Source organism: Zalophus californianus, chromosome 16 (genome assembly GCF_009762305.2).
Source record: "Zalophus californianus isolate mZalCal1 chromosome 16, mZalCal1.pri.v2, whole genome shotgun sequence".
In the NCBI taxonomy this organism is placed as follows: domain Eukaryota; kingdom Metazoa; phylum Chordata; class Mammalia; order Carnivora; family Otariidae; genus Zalophus; species Zalophus californianus.
The window spans coordinates 16930646-16955834 of NC_045610.1; the positions used below are offsets into that span (position 1 = coordinate 16930646).

The following is a 25189-nucleotide window of genomic DNA, read 5'->3' on the forward strand; positions in this document are numbered from 1 at the left end:
AAATTTGGTATCTCCATATAATAGAATATTATTCAGCCGGAAAAAAGGAATGAAGTACTGATACATAGAACAAAGATGAACCTTCAAACATTTTGCTAAGTGAAATAATCCAGATACAAAAGGCAACCTATTTTATGACTCCATTTATATGCAATGTATAGCTAGAAAAGGCAAATCTTAGAGACAAAAAGTAGATTAGTGGTTGCCAGGGGCTGCGATAGAGAGGGGCTAGAGACAGTAACTGCTAATGGGTGCTGCTGGGTTTCTTTTTTTGGAGCAATGAAAACATATATTTTTTAAGATTTTTATTTATTTATTTATTTATTTGACAGAGAGACAGCGAGAGAGGGAACATAAGCAGGGGGAGTGGGAGAGGGAGAAGCAGGCTTCCTGCCGAGCAGGGAGCCCGATGCAGGGCTCGATCCCAGGACCCTGGGACCATCACCTGAGCCGAAGGCAGATGTTAAACGACTGAGCCACTTAGGCGCCCCATGGAGAAATGAAAATATTCTAAAATTAGATAGCGGTGATAGTTGCAAAGCCTTGTGAATATACTAATAACTACTGAATGGTACACTATAAATTGGTGAAATTTGTGGTATGTGAATTATAATCTCAATTTCTCGAAAAAGACAATGAGGCATTGTCTTCAAGATTATGTTCCCTGGCAAACCAAATCAAATATGAGGGCTGAATAAAAACATTTTCAGACATGAAAGTTCTCAAAAATTTACCATTCATCCACTCTTTCTCAGAAAACTACTGGAGATCTGCTACCTCAGAACAAGGCAAAGTAAATTCCTATGATAGCAACAGAATGAATTTCAGGAAAGCAACTGAGTAGCAGATCTGGGGTGGGGGAAGACCCTAGGTAGGAAGAGAATCAAGATCTCTAGAACAGATGTCTTGGAAGAAAAAAAAAATGGAACTAAAAAAGTTATCTGATAAAACTTTCCCCCAAATGTCTCTTGGGAAATTATATGGAAAGACAAATGGATAGGCTGGGAATTATGAAGAAATACCAAGAACATCCAGCAATTAAAAAAATAAAGCTAATTATTTACTTCAGGAAAAACAAAGTGAAAAAGGAGCAATCCAAATGTGTTGCAGTGTTCAGCTATAGGTAATATTTGCATAGGCAAAATCATGTAAACACTGCATTTTGATTTAACCCCAAATGGTAATATAGTTACATTGGGAGGTTAGGATAAGAGAATGATGGTATAATAGAACTAAACTTTCATCTGTAATAGGAAATAATTGATAAGGTTGAAAACTGATGAATGAAAAGATAGCAATATTGTATAATATTAGAAATACAGACACATGCCGATGTCAGAAGAAACAGTCAAAAGAGTTAAAAAGAATTGCTTCTGGTAAGGGGGACTGGGGACAGTGAAAAGAGAGAAGAGGGATGGGTTAGTGACTCTTTTGTTAATAGGCTTTTAGTTCTTTTCAACCTTTTAAAATACTTTAATAAAAATATAATTTTTTAATCCTTCATGATAAAAGATTATTTAACATCCACTAAAATGAAAAAAAATGTGTTAAGGAAATCTTGAAAATTATGTTTGCCTTAAATAGAAAAAATATTCTCATTAAACTGATTTTTAGCAGACTTTATCAGATATTAAAGCATCAGTGATGGTACCTAGACAAATAAAACCATGTTGTTTCTCTAAATTCAGTAACTACTGTTGGAAAACTTCAAAATTTAAAATCAAAGGGAATGGTAAGGAGCAAAAAGAGAATTGATTATTTGATTTTTTTTTTCTTTCTTCTTTCTCCCTGGGGGACTTGGACTGGAGATGGAAGCGGTCTGCACGCATGGGAAATGAATCAAGCATCCAGGCCCCGAGTCTTTACTGAAGCCTACAATGGTTTCCCAAACAGTGTGTGAATGAGTACTTGTCCAATATCTTCACTAACGGGGCCCTTTAAGAGGTTTTTTCCAGGACAAAAGGAATCTATTCTGAAACTGAATGGGTGTTTCCTCCTCTAGAACTTGACATCTGTGAGCACTTCATAAATGGCACACTCCAGGCTCCCTGTTAAACCCAGGTCTACTGTGATGGCAGGTTTCTTCCTACAGGTAGGAAAACAACAAAGCCCAGAAGGAATCACCATCCAAGAAACTAGGTCTAAGAAGGTAGTGGAGAACTGCAAATCCAAACCAATGATAGTCTATAGAGGGTCCAAATTAATAGGACAAAACAATGCTCTTGGTATCTTGTTAACCATTTCACTTTGACTCATTTAAAAGAACCAGGCATGGGGCGCCTGAGCGGCTCAATTAAGTGGCTGCCTTCAGCTCAGGCCATGATCTCAGGGTCCTGGGATTGAGCCCCACATCGGGCTCCCTGCTCAGCGGGGAGCCTGCTTCTCCCTCTCCCTCTGCCTGCCGCTCCCCCTGCTTGTGCTCTCTCCCTCTCTGACAAATAAATTAAATCTTTAAAAAAAATAAAAGAACCAGGCACATCCTCACAGTTGCAGATTCAATTCAGCACTGTATTCATATTATTTTGGGAAAATGGGAGAATCTTGAGGAACGTTCCTGTCTCATCTTCAGCTGTGCCGTGGGGAATGAAGGAGAGTCTTGTCCCACTCTTGTAATAGAGGGAGACAGAGAATAGCACTTGCTAGAGCCACCATGGTGATGGTGATAGCACTTAGGAAAAGATCACCTGGGGAAGGTGAATCTTGAAGACAGAGTTAATCAGGGCTGCGAGTCTGGCAGTCCTTCCCTCAGATGGTGGGGTATCTCCCTCCATTGCCCTCTTTGGAGGATCATGGTGGTGTTTTGTTTTGTTTGAGGAAGCTGGTAAATTTCTTTATGGTAATGGCACTGAGGTTCTGGCTGCTTTGGCTTAGGAGGATCTCTAGGGCTCTTGTAGGGGAAGTGAAGGATCTGGGGACTCCTGCAGAGACCAGTGCCTGTGGACTTAAGAGACCCTTGGATTTAGGCATGGGGAAGAAGTATGGCCAGAAATACAGGCTCTAGAGAGCAAAGTGATTCTGGTCACACTTGAAATGAGAGACAGCATTCTTCTCACTTCTAGGTCTGAGAACATTTCCTAGTAGACAACATCTGTCCAAACCCCCTGGGAGGGGAACATGGGACAGGTATGGGACACTCTACAGAAAGAGCAGGCAAGGTTGGCAGCAGAGGTCCAAAGTGGAGGGGGGAGACTAGATCCTTGAGAAGGTGGTCAGGTCGTGGGTCTTCGGGTAGAAGAGGCCAACTCCTGGGACTGCTTTTGATGCTCTACTACGTGCACAGTTGTCTCGGTCACTGGCGTCACTGGGATCCCCACAGGAAAGTATGTCAGCAACATTCATGTGCAATGGCACAGCCTTGGGAAGGCAAGCCTGCTGAACAAAGCTGCCCAATGCTCCTCCAGAGATGACTGCCTCAATCTAAAGGTGGGATTCTGCTGCCTGGAATTCCACCAGAATATAAAACACCCCTTTCTAGAAATGCAAATCAAAACCATAATGATATATCATGTCACACCTGTTAGAATGGCTATGATCTAAAAGACAAAAAACAAGTATTGATGAAGATATGGAGAAAACAGAACCTTTGTACACTGTTGGTGGGAATGTAAATTGGTAGAGCCATTATAAAAAACAATGGAGGGTCCTCAAAATATTAAAAATAGAACCACCATAGGATCCAGCAAATCCACTTTAGGTATATATTCAAAGGAAATGAAATCGCTTCCTCAAAGGGAATCTGCACCCCCATGTTATTGCAGCATTACTTACAATAGCCAAGACATGTAAACAACCAAAGTGTCCACTGATGGATGGATGAAGAAAACATGGTGTACGTTTATACAGTGGAATATTATTCAGCCATAAAAAGAAGGAAATCCTGTCATTTGCAACAACATGGATGGACCTTGAAATCATTATGCTAAGTGAAATAAGACAGAGAGAGAAAGCCAAGTGCTATATGATCTCACTTGTATGTGGAATCTGAAAGAACTGAACTCATAGAAAAAGCAGATTGGTGGTTACCAGAAACAGGAGTTAGGGGTTGGGGGAAATGTGTGAAGGTGGTCAAAAGGTACAGACTTCCAGTTATAAGATAAATAAATTCTGGAAATGTAATGTACAGCCTGTGATTGTAGTTAACAATACTACACTGTTTATTTGAAAGTTGCTAAGAGAGTAGATCTTAAAAGTTCTCATCACAAGTGAATGGAACTTGTGACTATGTGAGGGGATGGATGTTAACTAAATCTATTGTGATGACCATTTCTCAGTATATACATATACCAAATCATTATGTTGTACACCTTAAACTAATACCATGGTTATATGTCATTATATCTCAATAAATCTAGGACCAAAAAATAAAAAATAATAACAAGGTGTAAAGTTTTATAAACATTAAAAAATATATATTCTTTTCTAGAACTAGGATGTAGTAGGGTGAAAGTTGGCAACAGAAGTCCTAAGAAAGTACAGGCACATCACCAGCCCCGATTTTATCTTCTTGGCAAAATTGTTAGTTTGGAAGGCTTGGTGGGTTAGGAGCTATGTTAACAGTCCCTCCCCAAGATGTGCAGAAGGGACAGATAATGGTGGTGGTATTTCATGCTGGGTAGGGCTATTGAGTGGGGTCTTAGTTAACACTGCTAGAAGGCTCAGATACATTTTGAGCAACAAATTGCCCTTCCAGAAGGCTCCTCTTTTTCCAGCACAAACAGAAAGGGGTCCCAATGAGGTCCCCTTCCCTTCCCCAAATGGAGAGCTTAGAATTTCCTGATACAATTGCATCTGAAAGAGAGAGGGTTGGTATCTGGGTGGCCCATGAACTTTCTTGATTGCCGCAGAGACTATGATAATGCTCGAGCTTTGGCAGTGGTGATAGGCTATTGAGTTGTGGCTGAATCCAACTCCATTAACTGCAATTGGATTTCCTGCCACCTGAGGACACTGTTGGAAAAGAGAAAGTGGTGGGAGCGTTGACGATCAAGGCCGCTTAGGAATTGGCCAGCACAATTTAAAGTGGGGTCAGGCAAAGGAGGCAGAAATTTGCATGTTTTCTCAAACAAAGGAGCTAAAATGAGTAATGGGAGGTAGTTCTGACACAGGCAAGTCGGAGGTGGAACCTGCCTTGGGACGTCATAGTATATGTCTTTGTCTGGGGATGAGCTGATTAAAGGGCGAGAGCCAAATCCTGAGCACACCTGCAAGATGGAGAGTGGAAGGGCTTGCTCCTCATCGCCAGCTCCCATCTGACAGAAGGACTAGATTGTTCAGTGGTGAGTGCCTGCGCCCTTGCCCAAGTAGGGGAAATATCAGTCTGAGAGGACATGAGTGACCCCGGCAGCAGGGTCTGGCTCTTGGCCAAGGGGCTGGCAGGTTGGGGGCGACCAAAGTGGAGCAGGGGCTCAGGGAAAACCTCAGTTAGACGACCGGGTCCCACGTGGCGGGGGAGGGTGTGCTGGGGCTCATGGCGGGGACGGAATCTACTTCAAAGGCACTGACATAGAGAATATTTCTTCTGGATTTTAAGTCTTCAGTGAAGAGTGAGCAAACGGCTATGGAAGAAGTAGAGACACACATCCAGCAAACAAGTGTTAGTTTTTGTTGTGACTACCTTAAAAGAAGCGATCCGTGTGACATCTGTGAATTCAGAGGCTCCCGCGAATCAGCCCAGAGTCCTAAGGCTACAGTAGAAGCCCTTCCAAATAGAAATCCTAACCTTTATTCACTTCACTCATGGTCCTCAAGAACTCATGTTAACTTTTCTTCGGACGTCATCTTCTCTCCTCTTCCCCAGCACTCCCAAACTTCTGAGAATATCTTGCCTTCCTAGGCCATAAGATCTCTCTCCCTTATCCATCTGCCCTGGCTCACTGCTACCTCCTTCCCCTGCCACAGCCACCCCGAGGAGTGTGGTGTCTTCCTCTGGGTTGCCTTTCCCTTCCTCTTCTCCTCCGAGTCTCTCTGGTTCTGAGCCTCTTGGACTCACATATGTATCCCAGAAGTCTAGAAACCCTTCTGACTTGGTCCAGAGTCTCCACAGACAGCAGGAAAGGGAGAAGGAGAGAACAGGGACAAGTTTAGTGAACAATTTCTACAGAGCCATTTTCCCAGCTGATGATTAGTTCTTCCTAAGAAACAAAAAAGGAAACAAATTTTAAATTTATTCCTTATTGGTCCATTCACACAAACGGCCTGAGGTCTTTGGTGAGATAACACACACCCATGGAGGAATGTACGCTTGCATAGGTATATTTACTCTTTTAACAATTTTTTATAAAGATTTTTATTTATTTGAGAGAGAGAGAGAGAATGGTAGAGAGAGCACGAGAGGGAAGAGGGTCAGAGGGAGAAGCAGACCCCCTGCCAGGCAGGGAGCCCGATGCGGGACTCGATCCCGGGACTCCAGGATCATGACCTGAGCCGAAGGCAGTCGCTTAACCAACTGAGCCACCCAGGCGCCCTCTTTTAACAAATTTTAATTCCAGTATGGTTAACATACAGCATTATATTAGTTTCAGGTGCACAGTATAATGATTCCACAATTCTATATATTACTCAGTGCTCATCATAAGTGTTCTCTTAATCCCTTCACCTATTTCACTCTGGACATTTACTCTTTTTTAAAAAAAATATTTTATTTATTTACTTGAGAGAGAGCAAGAACACTGAGGGAGAGGGAGAAGCAGACTCCTCGCTGAGCAGGGAGCCCGGTGCGGGGCTCGATCCCAGGACCCTGGGATCATGACCTGAGCCGAAGGCAGACGCTTAACTGACTGAGCCACCCAGGTGCCCCTGGATTTTACTCTTATATGTGGCCAGACGCCCCTGGATTTTACTCTTATATGTGGCCGGTTCTCTGTGGCCAAAGAGCTCATCACCTTCTCCAGCCTGGGAGCCTCCCTACTCTTGATTCCTGCTGATTCTCCTTCTCCAAAAAGTCTGTTAGTAGTCTACAAAGACTCATGATCTGTTTTTTAATTTGGTTCTTCATTGAAACCCAAAGATAGTAATAGTCTTTTTTCTTTAACGTACTTGTTTCCTATCCTCACTGCAGCCCCTATTCACTTTTTTTTTTAAATAAATAATGCACATGTAGTCAATAAGTGGGAGATGAATGTGATTCAGAATTCTCAAATGTGTGGCATGAACAGCCACTTTGGGGAATACAGTCAATTATAGACAAAGTGTCCCTCCCTTTAAGAGGACTACAATCAGAACTGTTTTTCCTAAAAATTGAGTTTATAAACCACTTACTTTATTGTAATAAAAATATCTGAATATCTGAATTGCAACTATGTTTTATTGCTGTTAGATTTAGACCACAATTAGGTGTAAATTTACCTCTGATATGTTCGCCAATGAGCTGTAAATTAACTTTCACATTCTTAGCGGTCGGATCAAATTCACAAATATTCTCGACTAAGTAACTCTTAACATACTGTGAACAAAAGAACAAAAGTTATGGGAGCACCAGCTAGTAGAAGGAGAGTACCCCCAATTCACCAGTTTACAGGATTCCATGTGCGTAAATTTTAAAACAGGCAAAACCAGTCTATGGTGTTAGAAGTCAGGATTCTGGTCTGGTCACTCTGGGGTGAGTGTGTGTGTGTGTGTGTGTGTGTGTGACGCGGGTGAGGGAAGAGGGTACAAAGGAAGGCTTTTGGGATGCCGCTGATGTTTCTTGATCTAGATGCTGGTTACAAATGTTCATATTATACAAATTCTTGCATTTGTACATTTAGGATTTGTGCAATCATGATTGGTATACCTAAACTTGTGTGGGTTATTCTTCGATAAAAAGACTACTTAAAAACAAAACAAAACAACTTACCAGTTTACACTTTTCCCAGTTTCTGAAGTCACCTGATAATTCCAACTCTGGATGAATGAACAAGATCACCCCTATCAGGATGTCATGTACTAGCTTTGTGTTGGCTTCCAGCTCCTGGGACTTGCTATCTGACGGAGATGTGAACTCTGGTGGAAGATTATAATCATAGAGCAACAGTGATACAAAGTCTAGGGAGGTAAGCAGCCGGAGGCTTTCTTGCAGCTCTTGCAGCATGATTCGGAAAAAGAGAACTCCTGCCCGCTGGACTTCTCCTACATTTTCAATCTCTGAAACAACAGAGTGACACCCCACACTGTTGTTTAGTACATACAGTAGTTTTTCATAGCACTCTGAGCATAATACAGTAAACTTTTTTTTTTCCAGGAAAAAGAAGACCATATCCTATGGGTCTAAAGAATCTTAGTTTCTCTAGTCATGAAATCAAAACACGGAAATGGAATTACACCTGGTGAAGCTCACAGAAAGAGGCTTTGAGGAAAGGTAAAAAAAAAACTCAGGTTTGGGGGTTGGACCTTACTCTGAATGCTTACTCTCCCCCTTATTAGTTTTGTCTCTCTGAACCCCCTTTTCCTCTCTGTGAGCATGGGGTTGATCCCTATTTCCCTGGTGGCCTGTGGGAATTAAATGAGATGATATATGTAAAAGCACTTCGTGGATAAGTACAGCGTGGATGCTCAAAAGACCAGAAGACATGCATTTTCTTCTTTTTTCTACTTAGCCCACCCTATCTAATGGCAAGAAACCTCTCAGATTGATACCACGTAACATTACTCTATTTACTCCAGTCTAGGTAGCCAGAGGTTTCCATGCTTCCTTCTTTCCTCCCTGAGGCCCAAACTGGTACTGTGCTAAGAGTAGCCTGGTGGGTGTGGAATCACAAGCACTAGGGTCTAGTCTTGGGTCTGCCTCTAGCTTGCAATTGGACCGTTTCTTTGATGGGCCTTAGCTTCTTTATCTGTAAAAGAGAATGTTCCATTGAATTAATACTGTGTAAGATAGTGGGCAGAGCACCCAAAGTGGGGTGCGAATCCAGGCTTCCCCACTTATTAACTGTGTGATTTGGTGCAAGTTGTTTTGTTTCTCTGAACTTTACTTTCCTCGCCTGTAAAATGAGTTATCACCATTCACCTGAGAGTTATGGTAAGGACTAATGGAAATTACATATGTAAAGTGCTTGCTCCATGATGGGGCATTTAATAAATGCTAGTTCTACTTTGCCTTTATGAGTCCTTCCAGTTCGAAACCATATGATTCCAGCCAAGAAAATGAGCTTTCATACCCTTTGCTCTAATTTATAGACCATACTCATCAGCCCAAGGCTGCATTCCTTTCACGTAGAAAGAAATATTGTAACTATTCCTTTTAGGAAATGTATTGCACTCTGTGATTCCCCCCACGTTTATTAAACCCAGGAATTCAGATTGTTTCCCCATTCACAATACCTAAGACATAGTTTTTCTTTATTTCTCCAGATAATTCGCCCAGTATTTCGTAGCAGGCAGCTTGGACCACCTTCATCATTTTCTGTAGATCTTTAAATTCTCGATACAATAACATTTTACTCCTGCCAATGTTAAAATCAAGAATTCCCAGAGCTTTTCCTGTTCTCTCACGGAGTGGAATTATGATGTGGTTTTCTCCACAGACAGAGGCCAAAACAACTTCCGAACTGTCTGTACATTTGAAGAGGAAGTTTCTGAAACCCAAACCAAACAACCCTAAGATCATACAACATCAGCCTGCTCATAACACTCCAGCCAAATGTACCGAGTCGCTCTCTTTTGTGCCCACTGCACCCCCACTCTCCACCAGCCCTGGTTTTATCTGCTGGGATCGCACACAGCTCTGTTCCTCAGCTCGCTCGTCAGATGGAGAAGCCTCCTCTGACCAAGCAGCCTGAAGTCACTCTCCATCATGCGGCTCTGCTCTGCTATCTTTGCTAGACGTATACTCATCTGAAGGTATTTGGGTTTTGTTTACATACTGTCCAGTAAGTGGGGGTTGAATGGCGGAAGGAATGAGGAGTTTGTTAGGTCGGGTTCCCTAGAAGCAGAGCCGGAGCCCGGCAGGCTTATGCAGAGGATTGACTGAGGGAGTGCTTTCTGGAGAAACCTGTAAAGGTCTGAGGAAAGTAAAATAGGGAATGAGGAGAGGCTAATTAAGGACGTGAAGGCTAATTTGCAAGGATGTGGATGGAACTGGAGGGTATGATCATGAGCGAAATAAGTCAGAGAAAGACGATTATCATATGATCTCACTCATATGTAGAATTTAAGAAACAAAACAGAGGAGCATAGAGGAAGGGAGGGAAAAATAAAACAAGACGAAATCAGAGAGGGAGACAAACCATAAGAGACTCTTAATCATAGGAAACAAACTGAGGGTTGCTGGAGGGGACGGGGGTGAGGAGATGGGGTAACTGGGTGATGGACAGTAAGGAGGGCATGTGATGTAATGAGCACTGGGTGTTGCATACAACTGATGAATCATTGACCTCTACCTCTGAAACCAATAATACACTATATGTTAATTAATTTAATTTAACTTAAATTTTAAAAAAAGAATGTGAAGGAAAGGGTTACCTGGGTGGCTCAGTTGGTTAAACATCCAACTCTTTTCTTTTTTTAAGATTTTATTTATTTGTCAGAATGAGAGAGCACACAAGCAGGGCGAGCTGCAGACAGAGGGAGAGGGAGAAGCAGGCTCCCGGCTGAGCAAGGAGCCTGATGCAAGACTCGATCCTGCGACCCTAGGATCATGACTTGAGCCAAACGCAGACGCTTAATGCTTAATCTTTTAATCGACTAAGCCACCCAGGTGTCCCTAAGCGTCCAACTCTGGATTTCAGCTCAGGTCACGATCCTGAAATGCTGCCCCACCTCAGAATCGGTGCTCAGGGCGGAATCAGCTAGAGATTCTCTGCCCCTCCCCACGCTCGTGCTCGCTTTCTCTCTCAATAAAATAAAATAAAAAATATAAATAAAATCTTAAAAAAAATGTGAAGGCTAGCCTCAGTCTCCTCTCAAGGGGAGCTTTGGAAGGCAAACTGAGCCAAAGTATTTGCCCCACCTTGAGGCAAGGGAGAGGTCTTTTATCAGTCATTGGCTCTAAGATGCTTTGGGTGTGTGTTTACATAACTGTGAGGCACACGTAGTGAGGGTCTCCATCACTCAAGGACTCTCCTCTAGAGAAAATTCCAGTGTGAATCATTAGCAGCTGTACCTGAAGCAGCCTGGCAAGAGGTATATTAGGGACCTGGGTAAGGCATCAACGGCACTGCTTCCTCGAGGGAACTGAGATTCTCATTGAAATGTAGTAGCTGCTTCTCTCTAGTGAGGTATAGACACATCTTCCCCCCCTTCCTCCTTCCCAATCTTTTAACCTTTTTTAAAGATTTTATTTATTTATTTGAGAGAGAGAGAGCACAGAGGGAGAGGGAGAAGCAGACTCCCTGCTGAGCAGAGAGCACCATGTGGGACTCGACTCCAGGACCCTGAGATCATGACCTGAGCCGAAGGTAGATGCTTAACCGACTGAGCCACCCAGGCACCCTCTCCCTTCCCAATCTACATTGATATTAAGATGTCATTCTTCTGAGGTATTTGAAAAATGTTGGTGCTTTGCAGAGCCTCAAAAAGCACATTTATGGTTCATAATAGCAATCCTATAATGCCAGGTAAGATTATGTTCTTTTTTCTTTTTTGCTGTTCCCACACCTTCCTGCTGCACTGCCCAGCCTACACTTTGTATCTGAATGATAACCACAGTAGTGATGTATCCTCCTAAACTTTCTAGGCATAACCATAAAAATAAAGCTGATTGGTCAACTAAATTCCTCAAAAGACACCTGTTCTAAGTTACACAGAGGAATCAAAGGTTATGAGCCTGGGTGTTACAAGGACGCTCATAAAACTCTTGACTGGTGCAAGGAATAACTGTGGAAAAGAGCTTAAACCTGAATGAACATTCAGGTATGAGGCCAAACTAAAATTTAATTAACACATATACTTAAATATCAAATTAGCCTCCTGGACTGACTGAGGTTACTGCCTACTCGGCTGCACTGACCTCTAACAAACAGCCTCTCCCTTTTGCAATACACATGTCCATCATTAAGATCTGTTTTACATCTGTCCTCAGTTGGGCGGGGGTGGTCCTTGCATCCCACAGGTGAAAGGCATTCAAAGTACTCTGGGTACTTATTAAGGACCATAGCCTCTGCTTCCTCCCCACCTTTGCCCAGCCTGTCTTCTTTAAATAAAAAGTACACGTTCACAGGCCTGTTGACACTAAGATGATGAGCTCTGATAAGTGACGTGGATGTATTTTTTCACAATCCTGGTGGGTTTTTGTTGAATTCCATGTTTACAAAAAAATCATAGAAAATAAAACACTATCATGCTTAAAAACGTGCAATATAAAATGCCAATGAAACCTGTTTTAAAAAGGACTTGAAGGGGAAGGGAATTAACATGTCCCACACAGACAGGAATTTTTCTTTAAAAAAAACCCAATTAGAATAGGATTCAGGTGTATACTAATAGGCAAAAGCTGTGTCTCTCAGAGCTACTAACGCACAAGGGGAATGTGTTTTGGCAGTCAAAAAAACGGACATGAAAATGCATCTCATACCTGAAGATGCAGGTCTTCCTGAAGATTGTAGGGGGGTTCTTGTGGATTTCTGTTAGACCCAGGTGCCCGGTAACCATCATATTGCGTAAAACATAGTCTGAATCCTTGAAAAGAGGAAGAGATTTCAACACTGAGAGGAATAATTAGACCTCATTTTCCCATTAAAGGTTTTGGGAACAGAAAAATAGGAAAAAAATTAGGGAAGTTTAGATCTCTAGCTTGAAGTACCGGGACATTTTACTTACTCAGTACCATTAAGAATGAGGTATTCACGAGGGAAAAATTTCAAATTATCAACATTCTTTTAAATGCACAAACTTATTTTTTATAATTATGATAAAACTATATGTTTATGTTATTTTTTTGATGTGAAGCATGCATTATAGAACATTAGGAAAATACAGAAAAGTCCAAGGAAAATAAGAACAATAAAAAATATTCTCCCATGAAGTCTTTTTTTAAAAAGATTTTATTTATTTATTTGAGAGAGAGAGAATGAGAGACAGAGAGCACGAGAGGGAAGAGGGTCAGAGGGAGAAGCAGACTCCCTGCTGAGCAGGGAGCCTCATGTGGGACTGGATCCTGGGACTCCAGGACCTTGACCTGAGCTAAAGGCAGTTGCTTAACCAACTGAGCCACGCAGGCAGCCTCCCATGAGGTCTTTGTCTTCACCATCTCATCAAAACTATTTTGGTCAAGGTTACTAGTGACTCTCTTATTTTGAAATCCACTGACCAAACCCTAATCATGATCTTCCACTATAGCAGCATTTGTCTCAGTGAACAATTTCCTTCTTGGCATATTTTATTCACTTGGCGTTTGGGACACCACTTGCTCCTGGTTCTCCTATGAATCACTCTTATATTTCTTGCTGCCCCTTTGTCTTCCTCACCTCTAAGAGGTTTTCAAACTATAGGTCATAACCTAACTATGGGTTGTGAAAATATTTTAATGCTGTTTTTTTGTTTTTTGTTTTTAGAGAGAGTGTGTGTGTAAGTAGGGAGGGAGGCATAAGGAGAAGGAGAGAGAGAATCTTAAGCAGCCCCCCTCCATCAAGGGGCTCCATCTCACAACCCTGAGATCATGACCTGATTGGAAATCAAGAGTTGGATGCTTAAGTGACTGAGTCACCCAGATACCCCATTTTAGTGCCTTTTAAAAACAGCTTTATTGAAGTATCACTGATATACGAAAAACTGCACATATTTGATGTATACAATTTGATGACTATGGAATGAGTCTTGACCAACTTTTTTTGGGGGTAGAGATTATTTATAAGAAAGTAAGATTAACACATCCTGTAAAATACACTAAACTGTAAGAAAGACATTCAATTGGAAGAATAAAAAGGGGTTTTTAAAATTATTATTATTTGACAAAGATAGAAAGAGCACAAGCAGGGGGAGCAGCAGAGGGAGAAGCAGGCTCCTCGCTGAGCAGGGAGCCCGATGCGGGGCTCGATCCCAGGACCCCGGGATCATGACCTGAGCCAAAAGCAGACGCTTAACTGACTGAGCCACCCAGGTGCCTCTAAAAAGGGGTTTTTATGTCCACCTTTAAAAAATTCTTTGATTAAAAGGGAAACTGTGATAACAGGATCCATAGGGACTGCATGATGAATGGTGCTCCAGGGAACAACGGGTTTGTAGTGTGGAGCTTCCTCTTGTCATGACCTCAAGTGTTCACCCAAACTGTTTAGATGAAAAATGTTCTCAACAGAGAATCTGGAAAGATTCTCTGATGTTGGCAATTGAGCATCTAGCTTTTCCTAATTTATTTCTTCCATGGTTTGTTATTTGGTGTTATATATACTAGACTAATAGGATTTTTTAGAATCTCACTGTGACTATGTTCCTAGGTTTAAATCTTTAGTTCAAACTAAACAATTCCTCTCCTGTTTCCCCCTCTTCCCCCGAAACTGTGTCAATTCGGCCACTTCTGTTAAGACTGGAAACATAATGTAGAAAATAAGGGCTTCATAAAGAATATGCCTCATAATAAGCTTTTCATTTAATTTTACTTGGACCAAGGAACTATAAAATCAGCAAGTGCCTCAGTAATTATTCAGTAGTGAGATAACCACTCTAGTCAAAATTTTCTAGGGAACTGTTTAGAGAAAAGAGCTGCAATGATATTATCCTGCATTTTCTTTCTTCTGCTGCTGGCTTGTTATTCCCCCCCCCACCCCCGGCTTACTTTTCCAATACAGGTTTGCCCCGCTATCTGAAAGTAGAACGTTCCTATGAAAACTTTCATGAGCTAAAACAGTGTAAAGTGAAGAAGCAATTACTATTAATTTATACAGAAACATTTTTGAGCATTCCTGGACCCCCAAAATAACCTCTCTTAGGCTTTTCTGATGCTTTAGAACACATCTTGCTAATGGATACCCAAAATAAATTGAGATAAAGCACAGATGCTCATAGATACTATTCAAAGTGGTGACGGCTTGATGTTGAGATGCTGAGTGCAGTTGGGGAGTGGGGAGAGCCTGATGGGGCCACTCTTGCGGCTCTGGGGGCTCCCTGCAAAACAAACACCGAACACTATTTCCACTTTTTGCCTTTTTTCGTAAAAGCAAAAATTCTCATTGGATTTCTGTCAGGCAGCAAAAGCAGGTGAGACTAATGAGGGTCTTTTGTAAAAGAGAAGTGGCCTAACATGAACTTTTGGAAAGTGGGCATACTAGCATCTATTCATTCTCACCTCCTGCATTACACATGATTTCGTATTTATCCTCTTTTGCTTTTTTCTCTTTTGACAAACATTTTTTAAAAAAAGAATGAAATAAAATAGAAAAGAAAATATCAGGAAACATCACATAGTAAAAGTAGGTATGGTTTTGTGAAACTTCTGTTTTAAGTGGGCGTGCGTGCGTATGTGTGTGTTTGTCAGGGGTCAGGATACAAAATGTTTTTCATACAATAGGTCAAAGTCAATATAATTTTGAGCCACAATGATTCCAAACATTTAGATAACCTCAGGGCTTGGACCTCAGACTTTTTCTATCCTCATTCATTCCCTTGGTTATTCCGTCTACTCTCATGGTTTTTGTTTTGTTTTTGATTATGGTAAAATGCACATAGCATAATATTATCACTTCAACCATTCAAAAGTGTACCATTTGGTGTCATGAAACACATTCACAATGTTGTATAACCCAGTCTCATGGTTTTGTGTTTTTTTTTAAGATTTTATTTATTTATTTGTCAGAGAGAGAGAGAGAGAGAAAACACACAAGCAGGGGGAGTGGCAGGCACAGGGAGAAGCAGGGTCCCCACTGAGTAAGGAGCCCGATGCGGGGCTCGATCCCAAGACCCTGGGATCATGACCTGAGCCGAAGGCAGACGCTTAACTGACTGAGCCACCCAGGCGCCCCTCATGGTTTTTAAATGCCATTTATTTGCTAGGCTGGATTTCTCCCCAAACACTAGTTCATATATTCAACTGCCTATTTACTATCTCCACTTAAGAGTCTAAAAGGCATTTCAAATTATAGTTAAAAAAATCTTTTTCAATTTAGTAGGTAAAAGTTAACTTTTACTTAACTTTGTATTTATTTCATTATAAGAATGGAACATTTTTTCCCATGTTTATTGAGCATGCATTAAAAAAATTTTTTTTAAGATTTTATTTATTTGAGAGAGAGAGAGAGAGAACAAGCATGAGTCGTGGGGAGGGGCAGAGGGAGAAGAAGCAGACTCCCCGCTGAGCAGACTCCCTCCCGAGCCCAACACGGGGCTCCATCCCAGGACCCTGAGATCATGACCTGACCTGAAGGCAGATGCTCAACCGACGGAGCCACCCAGGCGCACCCCCCAATTTTTTTTTTTTTGGTAGACTTGTTTTTGCTTATTTTTCTTTTGGATTTTTTTTAAATCTTACTGATTTGTGTAGAACAGTATTAACCCTTTGCTAAATATGTAGCAATTCCCCCCCCCCCCCCCCCCCGCTTTTTTTAAAACAACTTATTTTGTCTCTAATTTTGGTGCGGAAGTTCTACCTTATTATGTCATCAATGTAGCAACCTTGCTTGAATTGTTTCAAACTGTGGTGTAGGTTTAGCCTTTCTTCCCCAGATCAACACTGTAACATTTCCTCTCATCCCTCATTTTCTCAGCTATGCTCACACATTTATTCTTCCTCCAGATGGAAATTAAAATCATTTGGTCAATTTAAAAAATCATTTTGGGATTTTTCTTGGAATTTTGTTAAATTTATAAATAATTCTTGGAAGAAATTATATTTTTTAAAAAAGTGGTGTTCTTGTCCAAAAAATCATGATATGATTTTCTGTTTTATTAAAAAAACTTAGGTTCCTTGGCAATGTGTGTAGTTTGTTTCATGTAGAATCTAAAGGTGACACAGGGTGAAGTGGGGAGAACATCCTGGGCAGAAGTAACAGCATTTTTGAAACTGAAGTAGAAAAAAATTACTTTCTGTCATGTATGATGAGCTGTGAAACATTACTTGTGGTATCGTTTTTTTCTTCCTCCTGATAGTCTCTTCCCCCTTCCCTCTCATTCACGCAGAAAGACTGTATTGCCTTAGAAAAGAAATGTGATGAGCTAGAAGGCAGCAATCACTGACTAATCTCTGGCATTTGCTTTTTCAAGAGCCTGCTGATATGACTTCAGATAACAAACTGGGCACACACAGTCACCATTTGTCCCTCTCAAGACCTCAGGGAAATAAGGGACTGAGGTCTTGGTTTCCCTGGTAGCTGTTAGCTGGGGACTGCCCTTAGCTCCCAGAGACCCCAGTCTTTGTACATAGCCCTGAGCATCTCAGAACCAGCAACAGGTGGCCCATCCTTTCCCTCCCTCCCTGCCATCCCTGGTTCTTCTTCCAACCCCCCATCTCTCAGGGACCACAGCCAGACAAGGTTCTGTGCTTTTAAGGACTTAGGTGGTTACATTGGGACCACCTGGGTCATCCAGGATAATTTCTCTATCTCAAGGCCTTTCATCTGAATCACATCTGCAAAGTCCCTCTTGCAATACAATAACACATTCCCAGGTTCCTGGAATTAGGATAAGGACATCTTTGGGGGATAGCCATTATTCTGTTGACTACAGTTACCTATTTAACAAATTTGGTACTGCAAAGAAATAGTAAAGCATAGGTGCTTTGGGATGATAAACTAAATAAATGATATTTATTATTATTGATAATAAAATAAATAACATGAGTTTAATACCTAAGATAATTTGAATTTCCTATCCTCCTTCATCTATGGTCAACAGAGCAAGAATTCTTTTTCCACCATGGCTCTGTACCTTATAGGAACATGGGCATGAGGTGAGATGGGGTGTTTCAGAATCTATAATTTGTGTCAGGGTTCCAGAAGGATGACATGACAGAACTGGGTAATTTGAAGAGAGTTGAATAAAGGGACTATTTGTGAAGGCATGGGTAGTATTTAGAATCCCAGGCCTAGCGACAATGGGGAGCCATTACCACTCTTAGCCTGAAGAGGCACGGGAAGGAAGCAATTACCAGAACCTGGAGAAGACAGCTGTATGGGGAGGGTCAGCTGACTAAAGGTGTCGTGGCCTTTAGTAGAACAACAGAGCCAACCCACAGCAACCTGGCAGAGAGACTCCCAGAAGCAAAATACCCCAGCCTCACTTTCCTTCTGCTCTTCAATCACCTATTGGTGCATCTCAGTGGACAAACCTAAGCAGAAGCCAAGGAGCCTACTGATACGGTCTACTTTTTGAAGTAGAGAGCAGGTTGGAGAAGGAAGCAGGATAGACTGGAGGAGCTGCGGACGAGGAAGGGGGGCGCTTAAGAAGTTACCAGGGTTAAGTGCTTGGAAAAAGTTATCCCTACAGCCACCCTCAGCCATTTTTAACACCAAAACCTCACCTAGCTTCCACTTAGGATAAACTCCTGACCACAGCCTTGGACAGGCTGTTTGGTCTCTGCTCAGTTGTGACCCTCCCCAGACCCTGGGCTGCTGAGTAGTCCCCCTCCTCCCCACTTTGGGGATGGTCTTCTTCACCTCCATGACATGAGTCGGAAGGATAGTGACCCTAGAGATCTTGTCCACAGTATTGTGACTGTGGAAACTACATGCCCCGGGCAGACATGAGGACAAAAAGCCATGCTTTTTGTTGACTGCTATGGGTGATTTTAACTTTCTTCATGGTGCGCCCTAGCTATCATTTCCTTTCAGGCCCTATCAGGGGTCTTCTTATTGTGGACACTGGCCAAGTCAAATGACTGTGGCCTATCAGACTGAATGGTCCTCAGCCCCCACCCCCACATAATGGGGGCACTTGGAGTTTCCCTTTCCTACCCTACCCCCAAGAGCAGCAGCCACAACTAGGAGTTCTCCCCCTCTGCACTCTGTTCATTCCACCAGAGAGCTCTGTGATTCTGCTCTTTGGCCAAGGCCTCATCAGCTTGGTCCAAGGACTGAGAGAAAGAAGCCTGGAGAGAAGGGGAGAGGCAGGTGTGGGGGTCCACCCAAGGGACTGAGAGACAACCAAGGTGCTGTCACCACCTGATCAGGCACCCTGCAGGATTGTTTTGCTTTCTTAAAAGGAAGACACCTTTCCATCCATTCTTACCACATGCACAATCCTAACATTAAAATTAAGTGTGGGGGCGCCTGGGTGGCTCAGTCGGTTGAGCAGCAGACTCTTGATTTCGGCTCAGGTCATGATCTCAGGGTCCTGGGTCCTGGGATCAAGCCCCACATCGGGCTCTGCACTCAGCAAGGAGTCTGCTTCAGGATGCTCTCTTTCCCTCTGTCCCTCCCCCTACTCTCACGCATGCTGTCTCTCTCTCAAATAAATAAATGAATCTGAAGAAAATTAAATAAGTAAAATTAAGTGTGAAAAAAAAGAGAGGCAAACCGAGAAATAGACTCTTAACTATAGAGAACAAACTGATGGTTACTGGAGGGGAGGTGGGCCACTGGGGGTTGGGAGAGCATGCAGAATGGGCTAAGCAGGTGATGGGTAGTAAGGAGGGCACTTGTTGTGATGAGCACCAGGTGTTGTATATATAAGTGAGGAATCACTAAATTCTACACCTGAAACTAATATTGCACTGTATGTTAACTAGCTGGAATTTAAATAAAACCTTGCGGGGGAAAAGTGTAAAGAAGCAAAATAAACATTTGGTGAAAACTCATTACATTATAGCTAGGCCTTTTTTTAACTGGTGTGATGTAATTATGTCCTTCCAAACAGCAGTGCCTCATCCCTTCCCACTTCACCCATATGATTCTGGTGGGGGCTGCCAGTTAGTGTAAACTCCTCCACCCCCACCCCAAGCTGGGGGGCATATCTCAGGGTAGACTAAAAAGGGCTCTCTTGGGTTTTCCAAATTGAAACAAGAAGAAAAGATTCTTTCTTAGTTACTAAGCATCTGGCTTGCCCTGGGGAGAAAGCCTATCTTAAGCTAGAAGGACCAAACCAAAGTGTAGAGGGACATGAGGACTGCAGAGAGAAAGAACACCAGAGAGCCCTGATGGTACTGAATTCCTGGTTCTGGTCATCCTGGAAGCTAGCCTGACTCCTGTCCTTCCTTTATTTTGGTCACACGAGTCAATCAATTCCTTTTTTTGCCTAAGGCAGTTTGAGATGGACTTTTGCCACTCACAACCAATGCTCTTGAGTTGGGATTATGGGAAATATGTCCCCAGTTGGCCTAATATTTAATTAATTATGGTTTTAAAATATTAGCAAGACATGGGTACCTGGGTGGCTCAGTTGATCAAGAATCTGCCTTTGGCTCAGGTCATGATCTCAGGGTCCTGGGATCGAGTCCCACTTCAGGCTACCTCCTCAGTGGGGTGTCTGCTTCTCCCTCTCCCTCTGTGCTCTCCCTCTTTTCCTCTCTCTCTCTCTCAAATAAATAAATAAATACATAAATAAAATCTTTTAAAAAATATTAGCAAGACAATAATATCTAGAAAGTCTGTTAGAGGTCTAACACTGCCCAACCTTGCCTACCTGCGTTGGACCGGGCTCAACAAAGTACGTTGTGATGGTGGTAATGTCAGATGTGATGTCACAGAGCCAGCCAGTACCCATGATCACAACATGCAGGATGTGCTCCCTGCTGTGCACATAGTGATAGGCAGTGCTGAAGACATTGGCGACACCCTGTAGAGACAGAACATTTTCATTGTCTTTTCGTTTTAAAATAACAAAATAGGGGCGCCTGGGTGGCTCAGATGGTTAAGCGTCTGCCTTCAGCTCAGGTCATGATCCCGGGGTCCTGGGATCGAGCCCCGCATCAGGCTCCCCGCTAGGCGGAGAGCCTGCTTCTCCCTCTGCCTCTGCCTCTCTCTCTCTCTCTCTCTGACTCTTATGAATAAATAAATAAATATATATATTTAAAAAAAATAAAATAATTAATGCGTCAATTGGATTAACTTATAAAATTAATGATAATCTACTTCCGACAAATTACCTATCAGTTCTCAAAAGGCAGTGTTCCAGATCCTACTATGCAGAAAAGATCTCAAGAAATCAAAGGTTTAAGGAGAGATCTACTAGAAGATCCATGTAACTTATTACGTTTCCTGATAATCATCCAGAGAAATCTGTGATGTGTACTGTCAGAGAACAGAGTCAGAAGAATAAGGTGAAATTTGAGATGAGGGAAAATATTTACAAGCCAGGAACCAGTGCCAACCTTGGGCAGATGGGTAGGAGCTGCCCTGATATGATGCAATATGAATGTCTGGATCGTTATGTGGCTTCTGTCATCAGATTGGTAGTACAGGCTGTCCTCCATTCCGAGGCCTGCAACATGCTAGATTACACAGTCTTCTCCTAGACCTAAAGAGAACCTGTTCCACAGAGAAGGGATAGGAAGTCCTTAGAACCCATCTGTTGTCTTGTTGTCAAGAGACTCTAGGATTTCCTCCCATTCAGTTTTCCCTCCCTTCCCCATGGTCCTCCACACGATTCCTCATGTTCCACATATGAGGGAAACCATATGACTATTGTCTTTCTCTGCTTGACTTATAACAATAATAATTAAAAAAGAGACTCTAGGAACCACGAATTCTTCAAAACTATGCGGATTTTATTTTATTTTTTATTTTTTTAAAGATTTTATTTATTTGTCAGAGAGAGAGCACAAGCAGGGGGAGAGGCAGAGGCAGAGGGAGAAGCAGGCTCCCCGCTGAGCAAGGAGCCCGATGTGGGACTCGATCCCAGGACCCTGGGACCATGACCTGAGCCAAAGGCAGCCGCTTAACCAACTGAGCCACCCAGGCATCCCATATGTGGATTTTATAATAGGACCCAAGGCATCTCACGATAACCCAGGAGCCTTTTACCTCCAGGGGCTAGAGAGTCAATTTTTTCTTGTTTTTGCACATAATACTTTATTTTCACAATGTTACTTCATTCTTGGCATGAAATGAAATAAAGTCCCAAACATAAATAGTCAACTACATTGACCTAGAGATCAACGTCACTCCTGAACATTTCTTGGTATTATATGGAAAGCACACGTGTTGACTCCCTACTCTGTGTCAGAGGCACTGTATCAATTGTTAAGGGATACAACACGCCCACCCTGTACTTGGGAGAGCAGCAACGGTGTGTCCAAGGAGCTAAGGGACACTGTGAGCCCAGGCAGCATTAGAGAGTCAGTTTAAAATTCATTTTGACATGTTCTCTGACAAGACCATCTGTAATTCACCTACTGATAACTCCATTCTCCTCCATCTTCTTTTAAATATCTTTACATCATTCTTATGGCAGATGAGAGTGAATCATATTTTTAAAAAGATGTCCAGAGAAAAAGGTTCTACCACTTTCCTCAATTATACACCCAGTAAATAGGAAGAGAAAATTTTATTTTATTTATTTATTTTTAAAGATTTTATTTGAGAGAGAGAAAGCACAAGCAGGGAGAGGAGCAGAGGGAGAAGGAGAAAATCTCAAGCAGACTCCACGCTGAGCCTGACATGGGGCTCGATCCCATGACCCCAAGATCATGACCTGAGGCGCCCCAGGAAGAGAAAATTTTATATCCTGGTAAATAGACATAAAGAGCCAGAGGCTTAGAGGGGAACAAGTGATAAAAGCATAGCAAGTTCCTGATTGCTGCTACATCTCAGGCCATTGCCTCCATAAAGGCTTTCAATCTTACTTCATTGCAATTTCTATTCATAAAACCAAATTAAAATGCTTGTAGAAATGGTCATTATCGTCTTAAAAGTGCCTGTCTTTTTTGTGATCTAATTTGAAAACATGCATACTCAAGACACATTTAGGCTTTTTCCTTCATTCTTCATCCTCAAAAATCAACACTGAAACCAAGAGCCATGGGAATGCATTTGTGGAAAGAGTAAAAAATTTCTAGGTTCCCCTATTAATAAAACATAAATGTGTCCCTTCTCAAGCTTCATTCCTACTTTGTGGGTCTTAATTAGTAGTCTAATGGTTGGATTTCAGTTCTACAGCATAAAATGCTGCTCCTATGATTAGGGCAATGGGACACATATTAACAAACTCCCCAGAGAGACTGAGGCATAGATGTGCCCCTGAGGCTGAGTCCTTCCATGTGTAATGAGGAACCTCTCCAAAGACTGTTAGATACAGTGGACAGGAACAGGTAGGATGACACTATCTATATATATAGGTTTACTCTCATCTGGTTTTAGGTTTTGCTTTTTAAAAAGTATAGAAGGAGAGGCAATCCTACCATTACTCTTGAAGAATTCCTCCGTGACTTACCTGATAGAATCTGATCTCGTGGGGTACAAAGATGTTTATTTTTTTGGGATCTCTTAGGGTGTCAACAGCCATGACCCCAAAGATCCTCATATATGCATCCTGAAGAGGCAGAGCCAGGAATGACCCATTTTGATCATTCTTCTTGAGGGACTGGTTCCAGAAAAAGATGTTCCCATGGTGTTGAACTTGGGGCACGTGTATTGGCGTTCCTTCATCCACTACTGTGAAGCTGAGGAATAGGAATATGAAGATGGTAGAAAGGCCCAGGAGAAGGCTTTGGATGAAACTGTGCAGGAAATTAAATAAATTCTCCATTCATAATTATCGGGATTATATGTCAGAGAAGTGGACTCATGATTATAGTTTGGAGAGTCTGACTTAAGAAAAAGTTTTAAAAAAACAAGCTTAGATCATAACAGGGTAAACATATATAAACAGGATGCCAGAGACATAACTTATAAAGAAGGCAGAAATAATTGAGCTGATATTGTGAAGCAGAGTCCCAACATGGCAAATCACTGCCTAGGAGGGAGCGCCAGGAATGACTAGGTGAAATTATTCAAGACTAGAAACCCATCACCTCCCACTCCAGAAGCATTGGTGACCTGAGGCACTTCTCTCGTGGGCAGCTAACTAGGACTTCAATACTAGTTTACTTCAGAAAGGGATTTTTTTTTTTGGAATTATTTTTTTTTAGAAGGGTAAAACCAACCTCCTCAAGAAATTCTTACCTGATTCCTTTCATGTCCCTGTAGAGCACTCGGTTCAGTACAAATGGAGCATCATCTAAAGTACAAGCTACGTTCCTCAATAGAACTTCCCCTCTATCAGGCAGTAGTAGGTTCTCTTCTAAGAGGGAAATGTGAGCACTGATCTTCTTATTCCCATGGATTTCAGCGTCCTATGGCAAAATATTTCTGACCATGTATTTGCCAATAGCCAAAGAGCTATTATTTTAATCATGTCTCCCTTCATTAGCCTGTTTGAGCATCTGATCCCAATAATTACCATTCATGGGCAGTGGGAAAAAGGCTGACCCCACAGCTGTCTCCCAAATCTGAGTTTTTGTTGTTGTTGTTGTTATATAAATTAACCCATTTATTATAGGCTAGCAATGTTTCAAATGGTGAAGCTTCTACTGGTCTTTCAACTCCTTCAGTCTTCTGATGGCTGACTTTACTGTGATGGCAGAAGAGTGTTGTAGGTCCAAGCGCCACCAGCGAAGGTTCTCATGCAGGAGCCACAATGCCAGATCCCCACAGCTTGTCTTTTCATCTTGGTTTTGCCACAGAAGGAGCAAGTGTACTTGGCGTGCTGGCTTATTTTAATCTTCTTCACCATTTTCCTGAGGGAGGCACCATAACGGGTCCCATATTTTTTTTCTTTTTTTAAGATTTTATTTATTTGACAGAGAAAGACACAGCGACAGCAGGAACACAAGCAGGGGGAGTGGGAGAGGGAGAAGCAGGCTTCCCGCAGAGCAGGGAGCCTGATGTGGGGCTCCATCCCAACACCCTGGGATCATGACCTGAGCCGAAGGCAGACGCTTAATGACCGAGCCACCCAGGCACCCCATGGGTCCCGTATTTACCCACAATTCCGACCTTGGTGCGTTTAGCCATGTTGCCGCAAACTAGGTCTTCCCAAATCTGAGTTTTAATGAGTGGAATCGATTTACTTTATGTCAATTAAACCGGTTTACTTAAAAAAAAAACTCTCATCTTACTCAAATTTAGAGGTTTAAAACTTGGATACATTTAAACTATAGTCATATTGTCTGGGCTTCACTTAAAAGTATTTATTTTAGAGGGCTAGGGTAAGAATATGGCTTCATTTCACTCATATTTCTTGAGTAGATTTTCACCATCTTCTGTGAAGTGAATGTAGAAAAAAATGCTCTCAAGGAATTCTTAACATAGTTTGGCTATGATATTTGATTTATGTCAGGAAAAAATTTCTTGGGGCCCCAGACTGCAGACTTTAT

The 25189-nt window shown here is 42.1% G+C and overlaps 1 protein-coding gene and 1 pseudogene across 2 annotated transcripts in view; both read right to left on the reverse strand.

Annotated features, from left to right (window-relative positions):
- Nucleotides 1-25189, reverse strand: part of EFCAB5 (EF-hand calcium binding domain 5) — a 184872-nt gene that overhangs the window by 5584 nt on the left and 154099 nt on the right. For both annotated transcript variants that reach the window (XM_027624634.1, XM_027624633.1), the window contains 7 exons: nucleotides 23937-24106; nucleotides 23206-23434; nucleotides 20458-20610; nucleotides 12488-12591; nucleotides 9298-9551; nucleotides 7835-8121; nucleotides 7345-7441 (listed from right to left, as the gene is read on the reverse strand). In XM_027624634.1, coding sequence (XP_027480435.1) covers nucleotides 7345-7441; nucleotides 7835-8121; nucleotides 9298-9551; nucleotides 12488-12591; nucleotides 20458-20610; nucleotides 23206-23434; nucleotides 23937-24106 — 1294 coding nt within the window. The remainder of the gene's footprint in view (nucleotides 1-7344; nucleotides 7442-7834; nucleotides 8122-9297; nucleotides 9552-12487; nucleotides 12592-20457; nucleotides 20611-23205; nucleotides 23435-23936; nucleotides 24107-25189) is intronic.
- LOC113939043 lies at nucleotides 24341-24827 on the reverse strand (annotated as a pseudogene).